Here is a 25,801-nt window from a genome sequence, read left to right on the forward strand (position 1 = left end):
ATGACATTTAGTTTCCATTTCTACTGAAAGACTGTAGCCGTGTGTTTGTGTATGTCCTGAGGGGGCGCTATTGCGCCGTGAAGTTGGGGAGGAAATGGCGTCTCTTTGAACGGCATGTCGAAGATGAAGATGAGCGTTTGAAGCTACGGAAAGATTGCTCTGAGCTCAGTCTGACTGTACACGACAGAATCCGCAAAGTGAGTAAGTACTCCAGACCGGACCGGGCAGGACCAGGCCGAATGCTAGTCGCGACTTTTCAGCCTGTTTGAGCGGTTAACGGTACTGCCGCCATGTTTGTTGAGGGAAGGGACGTCAGTGCTAACAGCCGTTAGCATAACCAGCTACTTATTTAAGGCAAGCTCGTCGTTGAGCTACATTAACCGTTCCAGAGCTACTGAAGCCCGCGGGCTAAAGAATCATTTTAACAGGAAGTTTTGTGAAAGCTCCATCAGTTAACCACTATTAAATTAGCAGATGCTAATCATTAATGAAGCTTCTGTGTTAGCTAAGCTATCCGTACGGCTACCTGCAGCTCTTTGTGCTAATTTGAGCTAATGTTGGACGCTATCTGATACAACGAAGATAATCTTTGGTTAGCACGAGAACGGTCTGCTAACAGCACATTAATAAAGTAGACTAGCATTAGCAGCCCTGCAGAATTGCTAACGTCTGCTTTAACGCTCCGTTTCCGGATCAGAATGGGCAGATAGCCCGCCGGCTTCCCGTAGAGAGAAAAGGGTTTTGTTTTGGTTAGGTGTACAAATACTTGTTTCACCCAGGGGATCTAAAATGTCTCATAGGACAGCTCCTAAAGGTTTTGATCTCCCTCTAGGTTTAATTTACAGTTGTGATAAAGAAAAACGAAATAAATAAAACATTATACAAGTTAGCCGGTTAGCTTTGTGAGTGCATGCTAATTATCCTAGCGGTGGGTTTTAGCATTAGGTAGCAAATAGCTGTGGCACTGGATTCTACTTATGTTGTCATGAATGTTACTGAGCAGCAAATAAAAGTGCAGCCAGGTGCGTCGGTTACCTGCCGAGCTAACCGGAAGCGGAGAACGGCTGGCGTGCCGGAGCTTTTAATTGCTCCGACGTGAAACAGCCCGTGTAAGGTTTCAATGGGAGTTCAGGTGGCTGTGTTTGGATTGTCCACTTAGTCACAGCAAGCATTTCCATGTTTCTGAAACAAACAGCAGAGCATTAGCAGGACAGATTTTAGGACACGGTGAAAACAACAATACTGATGTTGTTAAAGTATATGTGTCCAAAAAATAAATATCCAAAATACAAATCTGTGTATTTACAACTTGAATTCCAGCTTTACAAGCTCAGCTGTAAGTTTTACACTATAGTAATGTAAAATTTCTATATGAAGTTAAATGTACCGTAATAGATGCAGGACATAATACATGTGTGTGAATGAGAGGAAGAAAGGTGTAACAGGGAAGCTGCAAGAAGCTTCATTTTGAAGGTAGATGAGTTTAAATACCTGGGTTCAACCATCCAAAGCAACGGACAGTGCACAAGAGAGGTGAAGAAGAAGGGTGGAGTAAGTGCAGACAAGCGTCATTGGGAACTTGTGACAGAAGGATAACAACGAGATTGAAAGGGAAGGCAAGGCTGAGATGTGCATGGGAGGGATAGAGGATATATTGGACTAAGGATGCAGGATGAAGATAGAACTGCCAGAGAAGAGGAAACGAGGAAGACCACAGGGAAGATTAATGAATGTAGTGAAGGATGACCGTGCTAGCAATAGGGTGAAATGAAGGCAGATGATCCGCTGTGGTCACCCCTAAAGGAAGTAGCTAAAAGAAGAATGAAGCCAAATACAGTAAATTATATTACCTCCATATTTAGTCTACAATCATAGACTGTATGTTAAAGATGGACACATCTGCAGCAATATTACCAGTTGGTTTTGGACTGCCAGCATGATAATTTTTTGATGCAAGTTGAGCAGGTCCCTAATGCAATTTGAAGCAACCTTCGATTGACCTATGAGGCAGTGGTAAAAATATTAGAGGGTTACCTAGGCAACCGGAGCCTTAATTGTCCTAATAGAAAACTAACAGTTAATTACACAGCGATGCGGTACAAACAGTTCAGGTGGTTTGATCCTTTATGGTGGTTTCATATCAAATACTTAGCAAAGTTTAGGCAATGAGGTGAATTTGATGCAGCTGATGAGAATGTGCCTGTGCAAGTGAAAAATATTTCAGCTTAAGCAAAACGTGCTGCTGCTTGAATTATCCTGATTTTTAGGACACTGGAAGTTTCTGGTCAATGATGGTCTAAGCTGATAGATGTAGGATACATCTTCTGTATAGTGTTGTAAAACTATGATAGTGCTGCTGTAGAATCCACAGTCTTGTGTCAGCAAGAAGGAATTTTATTCGCAAAGTTGCAGGACATAGGCTAGATGTCCTGGGTGGAATGCATAGAACTTTTCAACCTATAATCCTACATCTGTGGTGGAGGCCGCTGTTACCATGGAAATGTTTAAACCTATGATCATCAGGTTACTTTGAGAGCATGAAACTTCAGAAACCACAAGAGTGGCAATTGTAGTCGGGTGCAAAGCCCTGTGCCAGATCAATAAGGAGGCGATACTTATAACGCAACACAAACTACAAAAATCCATTCAAACTGTTATTATACAACATATTAACCATAGAAGCACTACAACAATGAAAAGCTTCACATTTGAGGGGGTTTAAGGCCATTTGCTGTGGAATCTTGGATTTGCAGTTAATTATGTGATGAGTGATTCCTTATATAATTATGTAATTATGTACACAGTTTTGAACCTTTGTCACTTTTTCCATTTTCCTTTATTTTTTTAATACTAATGAAATCTTTTTATGGTCAAAGGTCACCTCTCAGCTGGTTGTCTTGGTTCAAGGATTAAAACTCTTTATAAAAGGATTTCCTGAAATAGGAAATGGGAAATTCAATTCTGGAAACAGAGACCTTATAAAAAAGTAGCTGCTGAGCTCTGTTGTGACATTTACTGTAGAGAATGTCAATAGCACTGCAAATATAGCGTGTTATATAATGGGCGAGGTCAGGGTGAAGCTATCCAAGTGTTCACGAAGTTATTTTTAAAAACAACTTTATGTAAATCGTCCCTTAATACAATTTTCTGTGTTTATTTTGCAGTTAGTCTGTTAGTTTTTTGGTGTGTTTATCACAGAAGCCTGGGTGTGTTGTTCTGTTTGAGTACCTAAAAACGTTGATGCTATATTGGGTCTGCTTGGAGGGACCCTCTGCTTTGACTGGTTGTTTTTAATGGTAGATGACGGCAAACTCTCAGGGCCATCAGGCAGAGGCAGGCGAGGAACCAGGTCTTGAAAATTTGGGTCATTGCTCAGAAAGCGCAAGTCCTGTTGAAAACATTCACTTTGTGTGGCATATTTAACTCTTCCACCCATAAAACCAGCATTTGGAAAAAACTCCAGTAGGTGTCTAAGATGGACAGTTATGGTGTTTTCACTAAATTCTTGCAGAATGTGTAGTTAATTTAATTATAAATCTAATTAAATATAATGTGCACTGAAAAGTGTAAGAATCCCAAATTTGCAGCTTTTGCTCTCTGCAAGTTTGAAATTTGTGTTTTTCTGTTGGGTGGATGAAGCAGCACGGAGATGGCGTCACTTTTAGCTCTGGGCCTTTTACGAATCCCTCCAGTTTTTTCAAGTGACACAGTCAGGGGGTAAAATCCCAATTCAGAGGTGAAACATATTTATGCTACCTGTCAGCAGCAATGCTGTTTAAACAAACATTCAACAACCAGCTCAGTCAAGTCCACAACTGTCAGTTTTCCAGTGTCCAGAGCATCATCAGTCACCCGACAGGGAGACAGCCAATCGGAGCAGGCCAGAGCTCCAGGATCTTCTGCATCCTGACTGGAACTGTTGAGTTTAAATGCTGCAAGTCATTCAGACACAAATAATGATTTAAAGCAGTTATTCAAAGTTTTACATATTTCTTTTAAAACTGACACATGAATATTAGCTTTTTTAGTTAACCATTTATATTTTATATGACTCAGGACTCCAGTGTAATTCTAAGAAGGTAATCAAATACAGACTTATAATAAATACACAATAATTAAAAATGCAGTAATAAGATTAGTTAGTCCCAGGTTATTTGAATCTGCCAGCTGTTTTCTATCTTTTGGGGTCTATATGAGGAGATGATGGCTGAACTGATGACAGTTTTTGATTCAGTAGTCAGAAGAAGATTGTAGATTGTAAAGTGATTTTGAGTTTTTCTGCAGACTTTTAGAAATGAAGTCATTATTTGTTTTATTAATATTTATTCCCACTATTGTAAATGTAAAGATTAAATTAAATTATAAAGTTTAATACAGTAGACTGAAAGCTGCTCACGGAGCTATTAAGTCACTTTGTTTTTGTATATCGAGGTTAATACTGGGGACAGGAAGTTGTCTGTTAGCTGCTAGCTGTTAGCCACCTAGCTTCTCTGCCATTTTCAGCGGCTTCTGTTAGCAGCAAGATGGCGGCTCCCGCCCCGGCCGCTCTGCGTGTCTGATAGCAGCCTGCAGCCTCCGGGGCTCCTCACAGCGCTGCACACAGCAGCCGTATGCTCATTTGTGTTAGCCTGAGCTGCTATTGGCGGCTTCCTCCCGTCTACAACAGCGCCCACTGGGCTGGATAGCACCCCAGTGGTCTCTGTCAGAGCTCGATTCAGCGGCTGGATCTAGAAAGGAAGGGTTTTTTTATATAGTGGGTCCAATAAAAGATTACGGATCCGGGTTAGACCGCAGCTCACAGAGCGGCGCTTTAATCTCCTTAGCAGAAGCTAGTTAGCCACACAACAACGTCAGGGACATTAGCCGGCTAGTTAGCTTCTGGCGCTAGTTAGCGGGCTAATGCCAGCCGCATACCGTTTTAAACTCGCGACTGAATTTTGATCTTTGTCTGTCACTGAGGACCGAGAGGAGCGCACCCAGAGAACAGCCCAATGGAAGCCAAGCCCGGGAGTCCAGTGGTGCTACAGCCCCGCTGGAAGCGCGTCCTAGGATCAACTGGTCCAGTCCCACGGCCCCGGCACGGACACAGGGCCGTAGCCATTAAGGAGCTGATGGTGGTGTTCGGCGGGGGGAACGAGGGGATCGTGGACGAGTTGCATGTCTACAACACAGGTACGAGTCTACGATTCATATGTCCCATGTGCTCAAATAATTATGTGAATATGGTCTGTGTGGCTGTATGCTAACTTAATTTATATGCTATCTCGAAGCTAACTGTGCTAAAGAGCTAAGATAGCGGCGTTTTGTTCTGCTTGTGACTAATGAGGCTGAAACGCTCAATAAAGGTTTAGCCTGCTATGCTAGGCTAACCTCAGACCAAATAAAACCTACTAGCCCCGCTCCGCATGCTAACAAGGTTAGCAGTCAGCTAGCGGCTAACCGGGCGGCTCTGGCAGAAGCACAGAGAGAAATGGCGCGTTTTTACTGAAAACATTGGTGACGTCACAGGGACACACCCCCACGGTGCTGCAGAAAATAAAGAAAAACACTTGAAAACAAACCCGTTTAGAAAAATTACATTTCAAAGTTCGTTTTTAGTGTTTTTGTACTTGTGTCAAAGTGGTTTGTGCGGTCTTTATTTTATCATTCTCTATCGTGGTTCTAACCTGCCATCGACTGCAGATAAAAATCTGCGAAATCTAAGAAAACTTAATTGCTGTGTGTGAAGATCGTGTGGTTGATGATTTCCTAAAGCTTTTGGTTCAAGGCACAAATGTATTCCGAACCAGTTGATGTCAAGCTTGTTTGGACTGTTTTATTTCCTTAATAACATTCCCGGGGGCTGCTGTTCATGCTTGTTGAATGTGTTTCTTTCAGTTGATGTAGATTTAAACATTTTTGTATGTAGTCTGTGTTCTCATGCCAAGTTCACATCTTGTTGATGTGAACTTGCAGGCTGCAAGTGTTCCAAATCTAAATGAGCTTTTTTCAGGAAAAATCAAGTTCTAATAATATAATTTATAAAGTTTGTAATAGGGTTTTCTCTCATTGTCCCTGTTTAAATCTTTTGAAATATTTGTCACAAAAATTAGTCACAGTGATCAGTAAACTCTGTTAATGACATATTTTAATAAAACTTTCCAGCAAGTGTTAAACCAAACTAATGACCTTCTTAGGTTCTACCATGTAGAGCAGGGTCCCCAATCCAAGTCCGCGAGGGCCGGTGTCCCTGCAGGTTTTAGATCTCACCCCGGGTCAACACACCTGAAACACATGATTAGTTCATTACCAGGCCTCTGGAGAATTTCAAGACATGTTGGGCGTTTATCAACATGCGCATTTTGTGCGTATTTCATGCTCGCGTGCACTTGTGATACGTCATCAGTCGGAGACCAAGTACTGTTCCAATTGGCACGCATCAAGCCCAGAACGCGAAAAAGTCCCGGATGTGTTCTCGATCCGCCCGTTTTATCGAGCATGCATCGGTGTGGACTTGGGACAGCTATATATCCCAAAATGCATTTCGTCCAAAACTAAACAGCGGACTCCCGGCACATCGTTTTCAACCCCCCCCGCCCGCGGACTTCTCACTACTCAGGTTAAAGAAACTCCAGCAGCTGTCTATAGTATTGAGTGTCCACTAAAATAGAAGTAAAAGCGTTCTAACATCTCACCTGCTTGTTTTTATTAAGGTATGTACACGTATGTACATGTACACTATTTTTATTAATAGAGGTTTCACTACTGAGGTTAAAAATGATATATAAGTCACTTAGATCACTTCTAAATGTTAATGTTTGGTTTATTTCAGTGTTTTATTTGTTCCTGAGTAAACCGGTTTGGCTGTGATTAAAGTTAAGCTTCATAACATGTTACTCACAGTTAAATTAGGAGGGGACGGCAGTAAAAACTCCGGACATGTGACATCATCACGCACGCAGGTGTTCCAATTGTACATATCGCGAGTCCGTGTCGCGTTCTTGGCGGGTACGTGATCTCGCGTGCGTTCTCGGCGAGTACGTACTCACCGAGAACGCGAGTACGCATCGCGCATTTGGGCATTGATAAACGGCCGTTGAGAAGGTAATTTATCCATTTAAATCAGCTGTGATGGATCAAGGACACATCTAAAACCTGCAGGGACACCGGCTCTCGTGGACTGGGATTGGGGACCCCTGATGTAGAGTGTGTATGTATGTTCCACGTATGAAGTCCCTCTGACTGAACAAAAGACTCAAGAAGCTGATCATCTTGCCTTTCGAGCTTTTCAGTTTTGTCAGTGCACTTTGACCACAGTTTGCTGTTAACCAAAAGACATTTTGCGAACATACAAAGAAAAGGTGTTGGTGTAGCAAGCATGAAAAACCTCCAAACTGCTGACACTTTGCTGTCAGCTTTCTCCACACTATGTCAGCACACCCACTAACTGCTGTCCTGCAACAAATCAAACACGGAGAAATGAAACGGGTTCTGTTTTCTGAATGAGGGTTGGCCCGATGTTCCAACCAAATATTAGATTCCTGCATCCCTACTCTTAGTGTGTGTGGTGTCAGAGCATGTCTTAAGAGGTTCAGCACAGTCTCTGGGATTTCTCAGTGACTCTTTTAACAGTCTCAACTGGGTCGAGCAGTTACATTACTATCATGAAACACTGAAAATCAGGAACATTATGAATAACATCTGACCAATCTGACTTCCAGCCACCAACCAGTGGTTCATCCCTGCAGTCCGTGGTGACATCCCCCCTGGCTGTGCCGCCTATGGCTTCGTGTGTGACGGGACGAGGCTGCTGGTGTTCGGAGGGATGGTGGAGTACGGCAAATACAGCAACGACCTATACGAGCTGCAGGTCAGTGATGCTGCTGCAGGGAGCAGGGTATCTGGATGGTCAGACGCTAACTATCTCAGATGACGATTGATGGTGTAGGTGTAGACAGCAGAGTGTGTTAGCCTGTAGGTACAGAGCTGATTAGCGTAGCTACTCTTTTTTTTTTTTTTTTCTTTATTCATTAATTCCAAATGTAAATGTAGTAAAACCAGTAATTCGAAGTGTCTGCAGAGCCTTTAAGTCTTTATGAAGCTTTAAAAAGCTCATGAAAGTTTTACTGTGTAACACCTTACACCTTCAGGCAAGTCGCTGGGAGTGGAAACGTCTGAAGGCCAAAGCGCCAAAGAATGGCCCACCCCCCTGCCCCCGTCTTGGACACAGCTTCTCTCTGATTGGAAGCCGGTGCTACCTTTTTGGTGGACTAGCCAATGATAGCGAAGATCCCAAAAACAACATCCCCAGGTAGGAAACGCCGGGAGCCAGAGCTAAAAACTATTGGTCCAGATACAGACCTTGAGCCTGTTCTTTGACCTCTGCCCTCAGATACCTGAATGACCTGTACTGTCTGGAGCTGCGGCCGGGCTCCAGCGTGGTCGGCTGGGAGATTCCAGCAACGTCTGGCCCACCACCACCACCCAGAGAGAGTCACACGGCGGTGGTGACAACAAACCACGGAGCCAGCAGGCTAATCATCTACGGAGGCATGAGTGGCTGCCGGCTGGGGGACCTGTGGGTCCTCGACATAGGTGAGGTGGCGTCATTGCTGAGTGTTTGTGTGGTTCTGTGGAGACGAGTGTCCTGATTCAACAGTTGTTAAATTTACAAAACATCTGGTCTGAAGTGAACAGAGCAAAAAAAAAAAAAACAATCAAAAAATGGGACACGGGTCCAAACCAGCTTTACTGACTTCTGATTGGCTCCTGTCTTCTTCATAACATAGACTCTCTTGTGTGGAGCAAACCAGGCCTCGGTGGGACGGCCCCCCTACCTCGCAGTCTGCACTCTGCCACCACCATCAACAACAAGTACTGCCCCACTCACACACACACACACACACACTACGATTCAAAAGACTGGATTCACTTTGAGATGTCCTTGTTTATTTTTTAGAAGCACATTTGTTTGTATTTAAAATAAAGTGTCAATATCCCAGAGCTTTTCTTTTCTCTTGGGGACTTTAAACAACAGCGGTTGACGGTACAGCTTTGCTACCTAGCCATCAGGTTGCCACTGTAGTGGAACTTGAATATCGCTAAGCAACAGTGTGACTTTTACCACAGCTATTGTATTAATTGCAAAAGCAGAGGTCAGTCACCACACGCCTAAGAGCCTTTATTATATTAACTTTTCTGTCCCTGAATGGCTCTTTTTGTTGGCAGTCACACAGGCGTTGGCTGATTTTTGTTAACGGTCCAAATTTGAAAGAAGCCAGCTGAGGTGGTCCTGGTGCTTCTATCTGGAGGTTATCTGGGCAAACCTGGAACTGGGTGGGAACACCAGGGAATACCCAGAAGTTTCTGGAGAGATTGAATATGTGATCTTTGAGCACTTCAGGTTTCAATAAGAGGAACTGGAAAACTTTTCTGTGGAGAAGGATATTTGGAGTACACTGGTTATTCAGCTGCTGTTGTGACTGAACTTTAAACGAGGAGCAGAAAATGGATAGATGCCAGCGTTAGGCTGTGTGACAGAGAGGAAATATGGCAGGTTAATGTGTGCATTTTAGATGTATTTTGGTCCCTTTGGTGATGGGGTAATCTATCATCTTGAGCACTGCTATAACTGAACAAAAGTGAAATCAGTCTACTTGATGAACTTGTGGGAGAACTGAAGGCACACAGGAGAGATTATGTGTGTCAGCTGGCTTGGAGACACTGTGTTTCTGCTTAAACTGCTGCCCTTACAATCTGGACCTGCATAAGTGGCCGAAAATGGATGGGGCTCAAATATCTAAACAAGGACTCTTAAGTGATCCCAGACGTCTGAGCTGTATTCTATTACTGCACGCTGAAATCCCGACTGTTTTCTTTCAGGATGTATGTTTTTGGAGGTTGGGTTCCTCTGGTGATGGATGATGTTAAAGTGGCAACTCATGAGAAGGAGTGGAAGTGCACCAACACACTGGCCTGCCTCAACCTGGGTACAAATACACACTCAGATACACAGCAACACTCACAGGGGCTCTTCACATGTGTGGGGCTGAGAGCTTCTGCTCATGTCAGGTCATGTAAATTATGTTGCTGATATAACAGATGTTCTACATGTGCATAAATAACTGAAACTAAAGAGGAATTAAACACACAAAAGACAAAACTGTGAGCTCACTCGTCTGCCTCCAGACACGATGTGCTGGGAAACGGTGCTGATGGACACTTCGGAGGAGAACATTCCCAGAGCTCGTGCAGGTCACTGCAGCGTCGCCATCAACTCCAGACTTTATATCTGGAGCGGCAGAGATGGATACAGGAAGGCCTGGAACAACCAGGTGTGCTGCAAGGACCTCTGGTACCTGGAGACCGGTGAGTGTACTAAAAGAGGTGTACTAGTGCTGTTTTACCTGAGCTGACAGTCTGACCTGGTATAATTTGTCTGACCTGTTCTCAGAGCGTCCCTGTGCCCCTTCTCGGGTGCAGCTGGTGCGGGCAAACACTACGTCTTTGGAGGTGAGCTGGGGGCCGTCACAGACTGCAGACACCTACTTGCTACAGCTGCAGAAGTACGACATTCCTGCCACACCTGCGGCCTCCTCACCTGCCACAACCCCTTCCCCCACTATTGCCACACCTGGAGCCAGCTCCCCCAAAAGCTCTGTCCCCGTCACAGCAGCACCAGCCAACCAAACTGTCCCCCTGTCCAGCATCACACTCGTCCCTACTCCCACTGCATCTGTAGCTGGAACCCCATTGGCTGCAGCTGCTAAAGCACCAGGTGGGTCTCCATACTTGCACAGGTAGATGTAGTGGTGATCAGGCGGGTGCACATGAATGTCCCTCACCTATCTTTTTGTTTCTGCAGCAATCTTGAAAGTGCCATCAGCTCCAGGTACAACAGGTGGAGCCTCCATCGTCACAGTGAGACAGGCCATGCCCAAGTCGCCGGTTGGTGTGACAACACTTCCTGCAGGTGTTCGTATGGTGGTACCTGCTCAGCCCGGTCAAACGGTAAACAGAACTTTGTTTCTTATGAGCTTTCACCTCATCTCCCACCCTCCTCAATACAGGTGTCACACTTCGCTCTGCACTGTTTCATGTCGTCCATGTAAGCGTGGATAATCTGGTAAAACTGGACTTGTTCCTGTAACAAGCACTTTGTATACTGTCATAAACTTTGATGTGGATTTTCGTTCTTATTTTTCAAATATTCGTGTTGTGATAGCTTATTCCTGTCTCCCCTCAGCCAATCGGTAGCAATCCTCAGATGAGTGGCATGGCAGCATTGGCAGCGGCAGCTGCAGCGACTCAGAAGATCCCTCCATCTACGGCAACTGTGCTGAATGTCCCCGCAGGAGCTACGCTAGTGAAGACGGTCGCTGTCAGTCCAGGAACGAGCAGTCTGCCTGTCAAAGTGGTAAAGATAAAACTCAACTTGATGCCTCCAAGACGCAGGATTACATCAGAACACACGGCAGGTGACGTGTAACATCTTGCTCTTTTTCTCAGGTGAGTAACGTGGCCACGGGAATGTTGAAGACGGCTGCAGCCCAGGTGGGTGGGGCCTCTGTCTCCACCCCTGGGACCCCCAGCAGGCCAATCATCACGGTCCATAAGTCGGGCACGGTGACCGTCTCTCAGCAGGCTCAGGTGGTCACAACGGTGGTGGGTGGAGTCACAAAGACCATCACTCTGGTTAACAGCCCACTGAGCATGGGAGGAGGCGGGACACTGGTGAGTGATGTCAGCTGCAGGGCTGTTTAGATGATCATCTACTGATATCAGCATGTGCGTGTGGGTCAGAGTGTTGTTTATGACATCATCCCTCCCTCTGTATCAGCTCAGTAACCTCAGCAGCCTGGGGAAAGTGGTATCAGTGGTCCAGACCAAACCAGTTCAGAGTGGTGCCGTTACTGTCCAGGCTGGGAGCAGCGCAGTAACTCAGATCCTACAGGTACTGGTCCCAGAGTCCTGATGAGTTTGAACCCCTTCTGTAAATGAATACTGAGAGACGCCTAACTTCAGTTTCAGTTCTCGCTGGGACGATTAAAAAACAAAGTTTAGAATCGCAGTCAAATCCATTTAAAAACTGCTTAAAGTTTGAGAACTCTTGGCAAAATTTTTCAAAACTTTTTTTATGTCATTAATTTATCTGCATGGTGTTATACAACATTAAATGTAAGTTTCTTCTCTGACTAGAATTTTTTTTTAAAAATGTAAAAACTCAGTAACCCTGATTCTTCCTCCTCCCACTTCCTGTCAGGCTAAGGGCGGTCTCCCTGCAGGAACCATCCTGAAGTTGGTATCGTCTGCCGATGGTAAGCAGACCACCATCCTCAGCACGGCACAGGCTGGATCCTCAGCAGGGAAACCCACCATCCTGGGCGTCGCGCCGGCAGCCTCCAAACCCGGAACCACCATCATTAAGACCATCCCAGTGTCAGCTTTGCAGGGAGGCGCAGGTACAGCACCGACACACACACACACACACACACACACCTCAAAGCCTTACATGGTTTAAAGAGCCAGTAACACATCCAATAGCCTCACTTCGGTGTTTCAGTGTTGTAGATTCTGCCTGGTTAGAACAATTGTTTCATTGGTAAAGGAGAGAACTCGACCAGCTCTTATTACGACTGCCACATTGGGGTCATTTCACTCCCCCAGGAACATTCCTGAAAGAAAGTCGGACCACTGTAAGTCCAGTTTAATGTTTAATGTGGTGGATGACTGAGTGAAGCTCCTCCGCTTCCAGGTGGAAACAGTCCAATCACCATCCTGACTACCAAGATGGTGACTCCAGGGACCGCTGGAAAAATCATCACCACCGTGCCAAAAGTGTCTGCAGGTGGCCAGCAGGGGGTCACACAGGTAATGTGCACACGCACGCACGCACACACTCTGTAATGTGTGGACATGCAGACAGTAAAATTCAACTTCATTTATAACACTAATACTGCGGGCTGAACGGTGAATCTGACTGATGAGACGTGTTGGTTAAAGAATATCAGGAAAAAAACATAAACTTAGAAATCTGAGAGAAACTGTAAGAAAACAATCCTCAGAAGTCTGTGTTGGTCCTGTGTCTGTTTAATAGTTTAATACTGTTTAATACTCTGATGTACTCCATGTATCTGCCACATTAGACACCAAACAAAAATGTATTCATTAAAAAAAATTATACCCAATGAAACACTTGAGGCTCCTTTACATGAACCCTCTGCCGCCACATTGCTGGCATCTTTATACTCATTTAGCAAATTAGCATCAGGTTAAAGTGGCATGTACAAAGTGCAGCAAGGAGGCCACGAAGCTTTTCTCTTCAGTTGTTCATGTTATTGGCTCACAGTCACCATGATCCGCCTGTCATCACAGTTATTATAGGTTTGTTTTTTCTCATTCATTTTTTATTAATTACACATTAAATTTTAATTTGTGACATTGATATTTAAAGTGGCTAAAACTATTAAATTCAGTGCATTTGTCGCTCAAGCCTCATCAGGCTGGTTGTGCCAACAGGTTTTAACAAAACTGTTAAATATTAAGACTAAATATATTTTCTTTTCATTTTACTTTTCTAGTTCTAGTTCATAAAGTTATGTTTTTTCCAAAAAATCTAGTGTTTTGTTTTTTGTTTTTTTTTCAGTTTACTGCTTTTTTATCTCCACTCTGTTTTAAATTTTAGTGGGGTTTTTTTGTTTGTTTTTTTTAAATAATTGTAATAGCCCCAGTTCAAATACAGTACAAGCAGTGAGTTTTTGTGTTTGTTTGTTTGTTTTTAAGTAACCTCAGTAAACAAAACCCTGATTACCAAAACTGTGTTTACTGTTTTCACACCTGTAGTTTGTTTACTCTGGTCTGAATCAGTTGCTGAGTTTGTAAACTTGTTGCCATTTCCCGTGGTTTGGTTTGTTTACATCGCTACAAACCACATTAGAATATTCAGTCTGCTCATTGGCCACGTGTGTCTGGGGCAGGACAACAAGAGTAATTACAGAAAGAAGGTGCTGTGTTCTGGACTTTGGGAGAACTGGAGACTCCTCCCATAGTCACTAATTTCACAGCTAGCTTCTAGCCCGTTCATACCTTTGCACATCTGTAGTACTTTGCTGCAAAGCATACGTGGCCACAGGACGTTTGTTTGTTTGTTTAGTTTTTTTTAGCTCAAACTTGTAATGTATGCCTGGTGGTTTGTTCCAATTGAGGTCCAATTACATTCACAATGTAAAAGAACCGCTCTGGAGTTCATTTGGAACCGCACCGATACCAACTCCTCCAGAAGTGTCCGTGCGGTTGTGTCACACCTGCACAAATGAACCGCACCAAGGAGGAAAATGAGATCGATTTAAACCAACTAAACACTGCAGGTGTGAAAACACCTTAATCTTTTTGACGGGTATCAAAATTACCTTTATGAAGGAAAAACTGAGGATTATCTTTCCAGCACCACCTAGGGGATTTAAAGCCAACTGAAGTATCCTGTGTGTGTGTGTGTGTGTGTGTGTGTTCAGGTGGTGTTGAAAGGAGCTCCAGGTACGCCGGGCACAATACTCAGGACCGTCCCGATGAGCGGAGTCAGACTGGTGTCACCAGGAGGTGTTGGCAGCAAGCCCGGCACAGTAACCACGCTGGTTGTCAAGGGAACCACAGGTAACCCACCTGCACTGACCCTCACAGCATGAGGATGCTGTCGTTACAAAGCTACAAACTAATGCCTGACAATGTATGATTTGTCATGTTTGTTTTGTCAGTGCTGCAGTGATGTCATGTCTACCAATCATACACATATCAAGTCACATTAGAGCAACATTGGGTTCCTCCAGACTCTGACACCTTTTTTTCTAATAACACTCACGAGCAGTATTGTATACACAGGGTGTGATGTTGAAACAGCTGTATGACATAGTCCTCCTTATCAGCCTGAAACATTTTCACACTTTGTGTTTTTGTCTGGCATTATCGATGTGTCTTTGTTTGTTGCCTCTGCTACTATATGTGTCTGTGCTTTAATATCCAGACAAACGCCTCCTTTCACTGCATTAGACGTTCTGTTTTTGGTATGAAGAAGATTATGGGACATAGGCCTCTAAAGAGCTTGACTTTTCACACTTAAAGCTTCCCGGTGGGCTACACTGGACCCTTTAGTGGGTCGGTTCTGGCACCAGGGCTGCATGATTAAAACTTATCTTCTACACTAAAAATATGTTACATGTATAAAATGTCTCACCAGTGAAACATTTGCATGCAAACTGCAGCAACAGCATCCATCCTACATTATGCAAAAGTAGCAGGGTTAAAAATCTGAACCAAATTTGAGGTCAGAGATGATGACGACCAGCTGGCTCACGATTTTGTAGCAGCGATGATAGTGCTGTCCAAAATGTTCCAACAGCTGTTTGCACCGCACCCCCGCTTAGTCTGTTCAGTGTCAGTGGAAAAGTGACCAGTCCAAACACCGCACCTGTGATTTTACCTCTGCAGGTGTCTCCAGTCTGGGGACGGTTACAGGAAACGTCTCCACTACCGTGGCAGGAGCCGCCGGGACTCAGGTTAACGCCTCCTTGGCAACACCAATCACCACCCTGGCAACTATTGCCACACTGGCTAGCCAGGTCACGACAGCCACAGCTGCTGCTGGACCTAAGCAGGTAATTCATCTAATACTGGAATACTTTACTGTAGTACTGCAATTACACTGGACAGGAAGTTCTTGGTTTTAGTACTTACTCTCTCCATTATTCTGTAGTAATACTGTAATTTCTCTCTTCAGGTGACTCTGATCACAACACCAAGCGGTGCAGAGGCTCAGCCGGTTGTCCAGGATCTGCCAGTCTCTATCATGGCTTCTCCTACTTCAGAGGAACCTGGAAGTACTACGATTACGAGTACAACAACTACTGCACAGGGAGAGACTGGGGAAAGTGCAGTTGCTGCAGGTAGAGAAACCAGTACAACAAGTATTCCTTTCAGCTGCTGCACGAAGTAAACTGTAATGCACGTTGAACTACATGATGGTTGTTTCAAAGTTTTTTATGCTGTTATTAATGATGCTGCAGTGACAATGGTCTGCTCCAACCCGCCCTGTGAGACGCACGAGACAGGGACGACCAACACCGCCACTGTCGCTAGCGCAAACATCGGCGGTAGCAACCAGGTGTGCTCAAACCCTCCCTGTGAGACACACGAGACGGGAACGACAAACACCGCTACCGTTGCCAGCGCGAACATCGGCGGTAGCAACCAGGTGTGCTCAAACCCGCCCTGCGAGATGCACGAGACAGGAACAACTAACACTGCCACGGTCGCCACTGCAAATATCCTCGGTAATAACCAGGTGTGCTCAAACCCTCCCTGTGAGACGCACGAGACGGGAACGACCAACACCGCTACCGTTGCCAGCGCGAACATCGGCGGTAGCAACCAGGTGTGCTCAAACCCGCCCTGCGAGATGCACGAGACAGGAACAACTAACACTGCCACGGTGGCCTCAGCAAGCATGAGACAGGAGCTGCAGGTGAATTCATGGAGTCTTATGCCTCTTTTTTTTTTTTCTCCGTAGTACCAACTCAACTTGAGTCGACTTGCCTCGGTCATTTTCTGTTACAATTGAGTACCAGCTCACTGTGCATGTGGTTGTTATAGGAGCGCATAGTCAAGTCTGTAAAACCGTTTAGCTAACAGTACAGGAAAAACTGAGTCCTGTAAGGGCTCGCAGGGTTTTTGCTGATTCTGTATGACAATCACGTTCCCGCTTTTCCTCCTCAGATGAGTTCAAACCAGCCTGCAGCTCAGCAGTCAGCTCCACCTGCTGTCATTCTGAACACCTGCTCAAATCCACCGTGTGAGACCCACGAGACTGGAACCACCAACACCGCCACCACTGCTGGAGTTGGTGGGCTCCAACAGGTTAGAGAGCGCTTGACTCCTGACACATGCAGGATACTGATGGACAGTGATTGGTTGAAGGTGTGGTGATGTCTGTAGTTAAACACCAGCTGTTTGTGTCTGCAGGTGTGTTCGAATCCACCATGTGAGACCCACGAGACCGGGACCACCAACACTGCCACCACTGCTGGAGCTGGAGGGCTCCAACAGGTGAGTCAGCTGATCAGAAGGTGAGTTGTGGCAGGTTAAAGACTTACAAACAAGAGTAACGGTGCATGTTTCTGGTTTCAGGTGTGTTCGAATCCACCATGTGAGACCCACGAGACTGGAACCACCAACACAGCCACTACTGCTACAGGTAACCTGCTCGCACCTGACTTTTTGAAGAAAAAGAAAAAAAGAGAGCTGAAATTCTCAGCAGGAAGTGACCTCATTTCCTGTCCTGTGGTCTTCAGCTCAGCAGGGTGGAGACAGCCAACAGGGAGAGTCCACAGAACCTTCCACATCTGAGCCCCCCTCCACAGCAGCCAATCAGAGCAGAGCTGTTACTACTGTTACACAGGCCACGCCCACACCAGGACCATCCATACCCGTAAGAGACAGACACGCGGACACACATCCATGGCATCACTATTATGACACATCTACACCAACATGTCTGTGCCTCTGCAGGAGATCTCCTCGTTGGTCGGACAGCCACGCGAGGAGTCCTCAGAGGCTGTTGCTATGGATACGGCAGCAGCAGATGAGGGGGAGGAGCCTATGCAGACAGACAGCCAAGCAGAGGATGTGATGTCATCAGCGGCAGTGTTACACGTTCATGTTGAGGGCGGTGATACGGCAGCACAGGTAAGACGTCCACACACACACTTGCACCAACACACACACTCACCTACAGGCAGCTGATTGGCTTGTCCCCACCCTCAGATTGCGTCCTCAGACGGTGGTCTTCCTCAGGAGCTGATGTCGTCCGAAGGGGACGGAGGCGAGGATGTCTCTGGGACGACGACAACCCTGATGGTGACGGGGGCGCTGACGCCGGATCAGCTGGCTGTTACCACGGCAACAGAGGAAGCAGCCCAGCAGGCGACGATACAGGCAGTACTGCAGGCAGCGGGGCATATCGGTGAGAAGATGTCATTATTTTAAAGACTCGTCTGGCCGTAAGTGGACATAAAAACTGCATGAATATGAAAAGATGGTACTTCACTTGTTTCAAACTTGTACTTTTTTCACCAAAAGTTATGCTTTTACTACCACTGCAGTTTCACAACATTACAGCTTCATTAATGTCTGGGTTCTGATTACTCTGCTCGTCCCACTAGAGCACTGAAAACAAGCCATGATAATTCATGTTAAGGCAAGAAAAGAGTCCAAACAGCTGGAGCTATATCTGTGTCCTTGTATGTTTCCATTTCCAGCTGTTTGCTCTTTGGGGTCAGGGATGTGATAAACCAATTGCAGTGTTTCACAATTCTCCCATTTATTTGATCTACGCCTCGGGAAACATTAAGAGTTCAAGGGCTCACTCACCTTGCTAGTTTCAGGTCATACTGATTAAAACATGAAGTTCATTTTGTATGCTACAGTTTTTCTAAGAATCACAGAGGGGGTTTATCCAGGATAATCTCATCAGCTAATGACCTGCCAACCACAAGTCATTAGCTGATGGGTGTGCGGGTTCACAGTCAGGTCCATCACATCTGGGTGTGCAATAAAAGTAAAGGCTATTGTGTTGTGATATAGTGGCCTTTATCACAGACGTTATTCTGTCTCGTGCAGGTGACGCTGAGGGCTCAGAGCAGTCTATTCCCATCGTTCTGACCCAGCAGGAGCTGGCAGCGCTCGTCCAACAGCAGCAGCAACTGCAGGGCATCCACCAACCAGAACCTGAGCCTGAGCCAGAACCGGAGCCACAGCACAGCAGCATCCCTACAGGTACACCTGCTGTCAGAAGTCTAAACTTAGTATCATTATTGTATATTTAAATGTTGTCATTGTTGCTAGGCTGTTTGTTTTAGCTACAAACGAATCTCTACGGCCGTTACGTCTATGAATTTAGGCATAAAAACAGAGAAAAATAAAACTGACGAGGAAATAAACAGATTAGTTTTCACTTGCAGTGAAGTAAATAGATCCTGACTCTGTGTAAGGAACAACTAAGTCACCTGAAAAGCTTTCAAACTCACCTGTCCATGGATAGATTCTCATTCAGCGTCATAGAGCGTTCGTTAGGAGACAATCGAAGGACAGGCACACCAAAAATATTTTCTTCATTTCTGAGAGAACTCAGTTTGGCTAATTTTAAAGAAAACTTGATCACTTTTAATCTGTTCACACGACTGATAGCTGATCAATAACTAATCAGATCTGATCAGCTGATGACTTTGCTCCTCCTTATAAAATCTTATAAGGCTTATAAACTCTCGTGTTTCCCAGAGGGCCTTGCTCCCGCAGACAGCCTCAACGACCCGGCAGCCGACACGAGTAACGGACACGAGCTGGCATCATCGGCGGTAACGAGCGCTGTTGCACGACTGGCCAGCACGTTTGGTCCCGCCCCCACTCTGACATCAGGGCAGGTGAAGAATGAAGCACCTGCTGCACTGCCAGAGGCACCCAACGGCATCGCACCGCCTGCGCCGGTGAGCGACTGAAAAACAGGCTAATGACATGCTAACAAAACCATAACGCCATGCTAACAAAAGGCTAACTGTGTGCCCCCTGCAGGTGAAGACGTCGGTGAAGGAGGATCGGTGGTTCGACGTCGGCATCGTTAAAGTCACCAATATGGTGGTCTCACATTACTACGTCCCCTACGACGACAACACACCTGACGTAAGAACGCCGCCTTTAAATAAAGTTTTATTCAGTTTACATGGATGTTCCTGTTGATCATGTGTTTGATAACGCCAATCCTGCAGGACGACTCGGGCGCGGTCCCAGACTACAGTCGAATGAGAAAGGTGGAGCTACAGCCGGGGACAGCCTACAAGTTCCGTGTGGCGGGCATCAACATCTGCGGCCGCGGCGCATTCTCAGAGGTGTCGGCGTTTAAAACGTGCCTGCCCGGTTTCCCCGGAGCGCCCTGCGCCATCAAGATCAGCAAGGTGAGACGCGGGCTTTATGGCAGCCAATTATCCTGCAGTGTTACCAGTAGGGGGCGCCGAACCTCATGTTTTCATGTGACCTCTGCTCCTGCAGAACCTGGACGGGGCCCAGCTGACTTGGGAGCCTCCTGCCGTCACGTCGGGGAAGATCACGGAGTACTCCGTCTACCTGGCCATCCACTCCAGCCAGGCTTCCTCCTCCTCCTCATCCAGTTCAGGTTCTGGTGCCACCCAGCTGGCCTTCATGAGGGTCTACTGTGGCCCCAACCCGTCCTGCCTGGTCCAGTCCTCCAGCCTCGCCAACGCACACATCGACTACACAACCAAACCCGCCATCATCTTCCGCATCGCAGCTCGCAACCAGAAGGGCTATGGTCCCGCCACGCAGGTCCGGTGGCTGCAAGGTGAGAACGACCAGGACCAGGATCAGGTGTGCTGATGTTTTTCAGAGAAAAATGGAGCTCATGTTTGTTTTTTCTGTCTTCTGTAGAAACCAGTAAAGACCCCAAAGCAGCGGTGAAGAGACCAGGATCAGGACCCGCTGCAGACCTGTAAGAATCACTTTGACACAACTTTATTGTTCTATAGTTAAAAAAAAAAAACAAAAGGGAAAAAAACCCAACATTCATTTGATCATGTGAAAACGTACCAGGCCACATACAGTCCATTTTACTGACTTTTCACAAGCAGACTCCATTTGTGTTTCTCAGACGGTTTCCTGTTCTAAAATATTTTAGTCGTCTGTCATTTTTATTCCAAAAAAGAGCAAAGCCGACTCCCTCTGTGATTTGAGTTGTTTTCATCATGATTTTAGGCTTTAAATATCAGCCTCAACGCTTCGACTGCAGTACATGCTGCCCCTCCACAGGGCTGTAGTCACCATGACTTGCACTGCAGGCCGCCTAACCTGACGGAGCATATAACAGAAAGATCTCACAGCAGGAAATTATACTGTAGCGACTAGAAGGGAAGAAACTACAATAATTAAATTAAGCTTTGCTTTAAAAACCTGAGTTGTTTTTTTTGTTTTGTTTTTTAAGATAAAGAAGGATTATTCTGAGCTGTGAGTCATGCAAAGCTGAAATGAGTAGAATCATTCTTTAAATCTCACTGAACCACTTTGTTTTGTCCCCAGTAAATCTGCCGGACCAAAGAAGTTCAGAACCGACCAATAGGAGGAGTCTACTTTCTCCTGAAGACTGTGATTGGTTACTGTTGCTTGGTTGCCAGAACCAGGAGGAGGCGGGGCTCTGGAAACAAACAAAAACAAAAGACTTGTAGGATATTTGTACATTTTTTTTGACCAATCAGAACTCTTCTTCCTTTGTTGTTTCTTTCTGCTGTTGTCATGGAGACAATGTTGGGCAGAGTCAACAGCATTGCTCCAAATGGTATTAAAGTTTGAATTTATTTGAGTTATATGTAGGTAGCTCTCTCTCCCCCCCCTCTCTGAATGTCTCTCGCTCTCTCTCTGTCTGAGGTTTAATGGTCACAGTTCATGGTGCTGTTTGTGGGCGGAGCCTCTGCAGCAGAGAGGGGCGGTGTTTAAACCAGCTCTGTTGTAAATTATTTTCTCCCTGTAGCAATGAAATGTTATTTTCATTTTTATAAACGTCTGTCAGGTTATTCAAAGTTCTTCTGTGGTTTCTGTTTCTTCTTCTGTTGTTCACGGCGTTCACACATTGGTCAGTGAAGGAAACTCGAGCTGTTTGAAAATCAAACCAGATGTTTGTGAATATTCTCAGAAACAATAAAGATTTTTAGAACATTTCCTGCTCTTCAAACAGAAATCAATGATTTCTCCACCTGACCCTTTCAGAATCAGCTGACTTGTAATCTACAGTAACTTACTCATATCTGAGCAGTGTAGCTTTTATGTCCCTGATGTCAAACATATGGTCCGGCAGCCAATGTTGGTCCTTCGAAGGGTGTTGGATGGCCTTGAAAAGAAACGGTATAAATTTTGGACTTTTCTATGAAAAAAATAGGATCGTATAATAAGAGTAGGAACTGTTAACCTAATCTGAGCCAGAGGTCTCGGTCACCATCAGTTTTCTTACATACCAGCCACCACCAGGCTACACCAATTCAAGTGCTGGATCAAGCATTAAACATAAAATGAGGGCTTTTTGAATCATTTTTTAATTTGTATCTCAGAAAAGTCTCAAATTATGCAAAATAGTCTGCAGTTAAGTGTTTGCAGAACATAAAGAGGCTGATTGAAAGGAAGCATGGCTCCAACAGCAGAGCTGTAATAATACAAAGAATTATACCGCCTTCAAAGGAGGAAGTCCAGCGTGGACATTGGTTTTTGTTCAACTGTGTTCAAAATCTGGAACAAGTACAAACAAAATGTAACAGAAACAAACAATCAGGACAGAAAAGTCAACATGACTATTTAAAGTACTTTGTTTCATCTGTTTTACCAGGACAAAGAAATATTGCAGAATTGCTTTTGAAGTAGTGCCTAAATTCTGGGAAAGGAGACACAAATTCTACTGTAAATAATTTGAAGTACTGCGTCATTTGTACCGCTTTATTGTGGAATGGTTTATTCTTGCCTAACCTCAGGAAACCAGGAAAGGAGATTGACCTTTAGAAAGTTTATTTTAAACAGTGATTGTGAAAAGGGCGAAAAAAGGCTCCATCGTTACCTGACTTGTTACTCGTGCCTACCTTTAAGTATTTGTAGGTAAAGATAATTACATTGAAATTCAGATTAATTACAGGGCAATTACACCCTTACTTGTGGGCTTTATTAGTGTTAGATTTTTTTTCCTTTGTTCATCACAACTAACTAACTTTGTTTTTTCTTCTTTTCCATAATTCTGAGAAAAAAAAGTCAGAATTCTGACTTTTTCCTCGGAATTATTTTTTCTCAGAATTCTGATGGGTTTCTTTTTTCAATTCTGAGAAAAAATAATTCCGAGGAAAAAGTCAGAATTCTGACTTTTTTTTTCTCAGAATTATGGAAAAGAAGAAAAAAAAAAACGTTCAGACTTTTTTTTTTCCCCAGTGGCCCTAATCCTCTTCCATATTTTACAGCATGTATGGAGATGCTAATTTCCTCTTCCTTTTTGGGCTTAAAGCACCAAAACAGCTACCAGTATACTGTGTTTGAGCAGGCAGTCAACTCAGCTGCCCTGACTTGAGCCCCACAAGAAGACGAAACATCTGACCCAAAACTACAGCCGAGCTGATCACCTCCATGTATCACCACACGGGTGCAGTCATTTAAAAGTAAAGAAGCCCCAAATGCTCTGTGTGCATACACAACTGATCAGAAGTTTGACATTTCACTATGTAAATCCTTTTTTCACTGATCGTAAGAAATATCATCTTTCTGTTGAAAGGGAGTTTTTCCTTGCCACTGTCACCAAAGCGCTTGCTCACATCACCAGACGCTGAAAGTCAGTCAGATAGAATGTAATTGGAGTACTGTAGAGAGGAAGCAGCAGCAGATTTAAACATCATCTGAGCAGAAATCAGCGGAAACAGGAGCAGCTTAGCCTGAAGCCTCATTGTGTTTCTGCACATGTGGGTGGTGGTGGTAGGTGGGGAGCTATTCTTCTGGATTCGTCCCAGCGGCAGGATTATTCTCTGAATTAACCCTTCAGATGTGCCGCTCCGAGTCAAACTGAGCTGCTCGGAGAATTTAGATGCACGTTTGTTTCACAGTTTGCCAGATGTCACCAGAGTTTCTGTTTCCACGTTTTCTGCAGGTCACCTTCTGCTCATATTCATGTTTTTCAATATTGCTCACTGAGTAAAGTTCAACCTAAAATGATTTGATGGTTTTTTATATTTTTTCAACAACATATTTATATGATTAAAAATGAAAACACACATTTAGGTACATACATATTTAGACAGTGACTGATTTTGTAATTTTGGCTCTGTAGACCATCACAGTGGATTTTAAATCCATCAGCCAAGACTTCACTTACTGAATTACTTTAAAGCCTCTAACAAACAGGGTGGATGGTGTTCAATAATGGCTTTAATCCTTGTTCAGTAAATGCAGCACTTTTGTTAAACCCCTGGAAATAAAGCTGGAAGTCTGCACTTCAATCACATCTTGAGTGTTTGGTTTGAAACGAGAGATGCAGCCTGTTACAGAAGGATGGTTTTTCACGACTTTATCACTGAGTGAAGTTGATTTTTTGTGATCACTGTGGTTCACGTAAAGGTGAAATGACTTGTTTTCCTTTGAGTTTTCAAGCTTACGTATGATTTTTCTTCACCAGCTGATCACACTTACAGACCTACTGCCCCGGCCTCCGTCAGAGCTGGAGCTCTTCCAGCATTCATCATGTGGAATGGGAGGGGTTTCCGTCACAGAGGGAGCACAGTGATCGTACCAGGCTTCAGGTCTCTTCTGCCACACAGACATTCGTCTCAGTGATAAGAAGAAATGTGAAGAGACTGCATTGGTTGTGATGGAAAGTGTTCACATCGTTTTCACTGATGCCTACAAGAAATCAGTATTTAGAAGATATTTATGTACAAAGTCTCTTGGGACACGCTCCACCTTTTACGTCAAAGTCAAATGAGAAAAGGAAGCAAATTAAAGGAACACTTTTGCATACCTGACAACATCAGGGCATGCTCCTAATGAGGCTTCAGAGGTTGGTGTGGGGGATCTCCTCCCAGATCTGGACTTCTCTGAGCTTCTGGACAGTCTGAAGTGCAACCTGGTGGTGTCAAGTGGATTGCATTGATTGCAGGTGAACTATTGGATCTAGAGGATGTCGGGGCCTCAGCCCACCCTCATGAAGTTTGTTGCTGATTGTTTTGTGAGAAACGTTCTCACCAGTGGCCTGCTGGAGGTCATTTTGTAGCTCTGGAAGTGCTCATTGTTCCTCCTTGCACAAGGGAGCAGATACTGGTCCTCCTGATGGATTAAGGGCCTTCCACAGCCCTGTCCAGCTCTCCTAGAGTAACTGTCTGTCTCCTGGAATCTCCTCCATGCTCCTGAGACTGTGCTGAGACCCACAGCAAACCCTCTGGTAATGGGTGCCATTCTGGAGGAGTTGGACTACCTGTGCAAGGTCCAAGTATCACTTCATGCTACCAGTAGTGACGCTGACCCTAGCCAAATGCTAAACTAGTAAAATACAGAAAAGATGAAGAGGGAAAAATGTCATTGTCTGTCAGCTGTAAAACCATTCCTGTTTTGGGGGTTGTCTCATTGTTGCTCCTCTATTGTTAGTTTCATTAATGCCAAAGCAGATGAAACTGATCAACAACCCTCTGACCACATCAATATACACGGTGGTTTAACTGACCTGATGCTAAACTCTGATTAAAAAGTGTTGCAGTGTGTAACACTGACAGATGAGCTGGAGACAGTGCAGTAATTTTAAGGCTGACCACTGTCACACAGTCTTATTAGTCAGACACAGTAACACAAATAAGAAAAATTAAAACTTTTTTTTTTTTTAAAGGAAAGGTGACGTGATCGTGTTTGTGGGCTGATTATTGAACTTGTAGCTGGTGTGATGTTGGGATGTGACCATCACTGCTGTTTGAATCCAGTTTGAACCAACATACTGTCTGAATTCCTCCATCAGCTGATGGCGCAAAGGTCCTCTGACTGTGGACAATGAATGAGGATAATTAATGGACCCACGTGCTCGACATGCAGCTGGACACCCTCTGTAACATCTGTTGCCATAATACCTGCATTTCACTATCTGGGACCACATGCTCATTTAGGTTTGAGTAGATAAGATGTGAGCTTGAACTGAGGCTGCAGTTTGGAGAAGGGTCAGCGAACAGGAAGGCGTGTGTGCGAGGTGTGGTCCCACTCCTGAAATTCAGATAGA

The 25,801-nt window shown here is 44.8% G+C and overlaps 1 protein-coding gene across 3 annotated transcripts; it reads left to right on the forward strand.

The window, feature by feature from the left end:
* Nucleotides 1–49: 49 nt before the first annotated feature.
* Nucleotides 50–21,741, forward strand: LOC116335427 (host cell factor 1-like). Of its 3 annotated transcripts, none has more exons than XM_039603904.1 (32): nt 50–201; nt 4,960–5,172; nt 7,701–7,849; nt 8,130–8,290; nt 8,372–8,574; nt 8,769–8,853; nt 9,862–9,968; nt 10,168–10,347; nt 10,433–10,756; nt 10,844–10,989; nt 11,225–11,395; nt 11,488–11,712; nt 11,819–11,932; nt 12,242–12,440; nt 12,734–12,849; nt 14,490–14,628; nt 15,460–15,626; nt 15,749–15,914; nt 16,035–16,492; nt 16,744–16,884; nt 16,990–17,073; nt 17,155–17,221; nt 17,319–17,455; nt 17,536–17,712; nt 17,791–17,989; nt 18,646–18,801; nt 19,303–19,508; nt 19,594–19,701; nt 19,788–19,973; nt 20,068–20,377; nt 20,464–20,524; nt 21,109–21,741. In XM_039603904.1, exons 2-32 carry the CDS (start codon nt 4,992–4,994, stop codon nt 21,146–21,148), a joined length of 5,163 nt encoding a protein of 1,720 aa, XP_039459838.1. In that variant the 5' UTR covers nt 50–201; nt 4,960–4,991; the 3' UTR covers nt 21,149–21,741. The 3 variants fall into 3 exon arrangements, with proteins under 3 accessions (XP_039459838.1, XP_039459837.1, XP_039459835.1); XM_039603901.1 differs by having other exon boundaries at nt 85–197; XM_039603903.1 differs by lacking the exon at nt 16,990–17,073 and having other exon boundaries at nt 59–201.
* The last annotated feature ends 4,060 nt before the right edge of the window (nt 21,742–25,801 follow it).

This window comes from Oreochromis aureus, linkage group 20 (genome assembly GCF_013358895.1).
Source record: "Oreochromis aureus strain Israel breed Guangdong linkage group 20, ZZ_aureus, whole genome shotgun sequence".
Lineage (NCBI taxonomy): Eukaryota > Metazoa > Chordata > Actinopteri > Cichliformes > Cichlidae > Oreochromis > Oreochromis aureus.